The sequence below is a fragment of the Saprolegnia parasitica genome (genome assembly GCF_000151545.1).
Source record: "Saprolegnia parasitica CBS 223.65 unplaced genomic scaffold supercont2.84, whole genome shotgun sequence".
Lineage (NCBI taxonomy): Eukaryota > Oomycota > Saprolegniomycetes > Saprolegniales > Saprolegniaceae > Saprolegnia > Saprolegnia parasitica.
In genome coordinates this window covers 16,644-21,112 of record NW_012156478.1, presented here as the reverse complement: position 1 = coordinate 21,112, position 4,469 = coordinate 16,644, and the positions used below count along the sequence as shown (strand labels likewise).

The window sequence follows — 4,469 nt, the reverse complement described above, 5'->3', positions numbered from 1 at the left end:
AGTTTTGTCCGACAAAGCTCTACAAAAGCGTTGTTAACGACATCGACGACACAAGATATGACAGATGTGTATACCTCGATGTGACTAAACCACAAGGTTCGTAGCGCATGCAAACGACAAAGCGGCGCATGCTCCAGGCCATGCGCCAGCCGCCGTAGTTGCACCAAGAGCTTTTCATGGTCTGTTTCTACGATGCGATTCGGGTTGGCGTACAGCGCGGCGACGGCGCCGACCAACTGGATCGTTGGCGATTCGTCCTTGAGTAGCTCGACGATCGAGACGTTGGGAATGTGAAACAAGCCCGCGCGACGCTCATTGATCTTCCATGCAGCGACACCGACAAGTGGCAGCGGTACAAGTGTATAGAGCAATGTTGAGAGACTCGCGTCGGTCGTCAAGACACAAATGGACGCGAGCGTTGTGTAGATTGCACTTGAGAAGGCGAGCACGCGAATATTGTTGGGGACGCTCCCGCTGCCAATGCACTAGTACATCAACATCAATATTGTCATGAGAAAATTGTACAGATGCATGAGCGAAGTACCGGCTGGGTGCGGTACGAGTACTCGAGGAGGAAGCCCCAGACGACGAGGAGACCAGTAAGGAGTCCGACGGTCTCATTGCGGCTGGCGTCCATATTGCTGGCAAAGATCGCTACGATTGGGCAGACTACACAAGCCAGGCTACATCGGTCATGTCGTATCGAACGGGCTGATATAACTACGTGTCCGGGCCATGACGATAAAAAACTGGTAACTCGGCTGAAAACGAAAGTTCATGGTCGTTGCGAGCGGCTCAACGTGCATCTTGTGGTGCAGCGCGCCGCAATAGTGCAGAACGAATGAGATCAGTCCGAGCGCCTAAACACAGTCTTCGTGAATTGACGCCACAACTGGACTCCATATAGTGCATCGAGGCAACCCAAAAGTAGCCAAAGCGGTCGACGCAGTCGCAGACAAACCCGCTGGGCAACGCGACGTGCTCGATGCCCATGGGGCACGTCCCGAACCGAAGAAAGGTCGCGACCATTGGGATATAAAACAAGTCGAATGCGAGTGGCTGGACCAGTCGGCGTCGGACGGCGCTGCCTACGGGGATGTACACGTTCTCGCTATTTGTACGTGGAGATAGTGTACATTGCTTGATGCTACACAAGAGGAGCAATAGCCCGCCACACGAAAAGGCTAGCAGCGCATCGGTCGCCTATAAGAAATGAGTTTTCATGCCGTCGATTACGTGATACGAACCTCGCGCGTCAAGCTAAAGGCAAACAAGACGTATTTCAATTGAAACACGGAGCCTGTGATGCGAAACGCAAGGCCCAACGATACGAGCGTAAACTGGGGGAGCTCGGCCCACATGGCTATTAGCCGCACCGCACGTTGAAATCGCTTCTGCCGCAACGACCGGTATTTGCGCAGGGATGAAGCGATCGCGATACCTACGACACTCGTAGGCCGCAATAAGATCGTTTATATAGAACGAACCTTGGGCAACGTGGTCATGAACTAAATTTGCATCGCTGCGGAAAAGGCCATGGAGAGCTCCGTTGCGCGAAAACATGTACACACCGAGGACGATCCAAACGAGGAGGTAGAGGCACACGGGCGCGAGACGCAGCCAGCCGTATTCACAGAGACGCCAGTCTGCGATGGTGCATGGACCCTCCCCAGCCTTGTCGGCTGTGAAGCACTGGGGCATGTGGACGAAAAGAGGAACTGGGGTGGGATTTTTCGGAAGGGGAATACGATTGTACTATTTAAAGAACGCGCACATGAGTTATTTAAAGATCGCACGAGGATTGGCATCGGGTCAAAACACGTGTCAAGAATATTTCGCCGGTTAACGATAACATTCTTGCGATGCGAAACAATATTCCCGACCATGAGTTCTCGTTCGCATCGCAAACGACCTAAAGTTGCATCGATGACACAGCGTGGCTGCTTCTAATTGACTGGAATTGATTTTGTAAGCCAGTCAGCCGATGAAATCTGGTTGGAATTGAATTGTGCCTCAAAAGTTTTGAGGCACAATTCAATTCGAACCAGCAAAGTTTTGAGTCATAACTTTCCAGTACTGCAGACGCAAGGATCAAGATGTCAGCGTTCAAGATGGAACGCGGTCATGCGGTTCGAAAACCAACCATTTGCCGGACACCGTTTTCGTCGAGCCAACAATCTTTTTCACCGATATGCGCGATCCACTGCGGCGAAAGGTTCTTGGCAGAGTAGCAGACAATATATTATGTCCAAGGATCCGACAAACGAAGGCGCCAGCGCCAGGGGTACCCCCGGCCAGCGTCTCAAGAAAAACTATCTGACTCGTCATAGTATGTACCATTTCTATGACATGTAGCTGATGTCGTTGCCGCCACGTACTAGTACCAGGTAGTAGTATGCCAGATGTGAGCTATCATTTTCAGTTTGATCAATTCTTCGCGTGCGATTGTTTAATCGTCAACAAATTACCAGCCAGCTCAGTTGCCTTGGACCTGGTTCGTATCGTCGTTCTCGCTGGAAGTGCTTAATGGCAAACCACTTTTAAGTACCGGCAACTGCCCTTTACTTCAAATGGACTCGGCCATTTTTCGCTCGGTAGTCCCGGGCGGGTTCGTCGCGCCATGCCAGGCTGGACTAGCTGGCTAGCGCAGTCAGCTAATCAAGTCGGCTAGCGGGCTCATCATGGGTGCTCCATGCGCACCAAATCACCAAGGCAGCGTTCACCTCCCCCTGGGTTCATACACTTCGATGCTGGTCATCAAGTTTCACGTACAAATGCAAAGCGAATTCATGTACTATTTTTCCTATTGGTGTGAGAATCATCTCGTTTTCAGACGATGCCACCACTTGGACGCCGGCGCAGTCGCGCGTGTGGTCATGTAGTGCTCAAAGAATGTGCGAATCGCGGGGTCGAGTGTCGTTTCAATGTAATCGCGCAGCGCGCACTCGCGTGGTGAACGGTAGAGCTCGACGGCGCGCTCGATGGCGTCGCACGGCTTCGTACGTGCTTCGTCCGACGACTGGAGCTCGTAAGCGCGCTCCAAGATCTGACAAAGTGTGTGCGTTCGGTGCGTCGTAGTTTGGCGGCTGAGAGGACTTCCATCTTGGTCACACCGACCAAAACCGACGGTGTGTTTTCTAGACCAGCCCCGACGCTGGCCCTTCTCGGTTGGCGTGGTGCCGATGCTTTCATAGGGCTCGTGTGCATCGTGGTACCCTCGGCAGGCTGAAGCGACACGTCGCTGGTTGCGTCAATGGCCTTTGCAATGCCAGAGGCTACAGCAAAGGACCCCACCTTGGTTTCCTGACGAACGATTGTCACCGATCGTTGCTCGGGACCACTTCTGTTTCCGGCGCACGTCTCCGCCGATGACGGGAGTTTGATCCAGTTGCCGTCGCAAGAGACCGCCGCCGCAGAAACGGGCGTGGTCTGACTCGATATCGGCGTGACCGCGGTCGGTGTCGGCGTGTCAACGATATCACACGCCATTGGTTCGACCTGCCGCCGAGAGGATTCGGATGGAAGGGGATGCACCGAGTTGTGGCTGCGGGCAAGCCTGGCCGCCTGCGCAAAACTGAGCTTTTTACTCGATGGCGTTCCACGACGCGGACTGCCGCCCGGCGACACCAACGGCTGGAGCCCGTCGTTGACGTCTTTCGTCAAGGGCGCCGAGTCGTCATGTGGTTTGACATTCGTTGGCGAGGCGCTGTGGTACTTGGACTGACGCACAGCACTAGCTATAATTCCGTGCAAGCTGCGTAAGGCTGGCTTCGGTTTTGGCGGCACTGGTTGGATCTCAAAGAGGTACGTGTACACGCGCTCAAGACAGTCGCTGATCCGGTACACGTGCGGCCAGGCGGCCAGCGCCACCTCGACGCTCTCGATCGCTGCCGGCGTCCAGCGCCGCGGTGGTGCCTGCGTCGTCTTGGCACACTCCACGATCAGCGCCAATATCGAGGCGCACTTGGTCACAGTCGTCCGACTTTGCACTTTGAGTGCAAAGGCAAAGTGGTCGACACACCCGGGGTGCTCGAGCCAGAGACTCACGGGTGTGACCTTGTCGAGCGTCGCGTTGTACAAGCTGTGGGTAGCATCGATGATGTGCTTGGTGGATCCGACCATGCAGAGTGCGGATAAGATCTGGAGGTAGACGACATGCTGGAGATAGAGGTGGCCGGTGCGATTACTCACTGGAGAAGGAAGAGCGCGCATTCACGCATGGCGACGTGATCTTGATGCACACAGCTCTGTGCCCAAATGTCGAGCGCCAAGCGAAAGAGACTGTTGGCTGTCGCGACGGCGTCGTCGGGCGGTTGAGATTGAGAGAGCCACGGACAACCGCGAATGATGACGATGTGACACGGTGTGGGATCGTTGGGCGCCGTGGTACTCGTGTTCGTGGAGCAGCGAACCGAGTCTCGTTGTTTCGATTTTTGGCTCTGGATGCGCTGATGCACTTCGCTGACCAC

At 54.6% G+C, this 4,469-nt stretch overlaps 1 protein-coding gene across 1 annotated transcript; it reads right to left on the bottom strand.

The window, feature by feature from the left end:
- Positions 1 to 2,874: 2,874 nt before the first annotated feature.
- On the bottom strand, positions 2,875 to 3,207 carry SPRG_21131 (hypothetical protein; the record flags this gene model as incomplete). Its single annotated transcript, XM_012351695.1, has 1 exon — positions 2,875 to 3,207. The coding sequence occupies one exon, from the start codon at positions 3,205 to 3,207 to the stop codon at positions 2,875 to 2,877; it is 333 nt and encodes a 110-aa protein (XP_012207085.1).
- Positions 3,208 to 4,469: the final 1,262 nt, after the last annotated feature.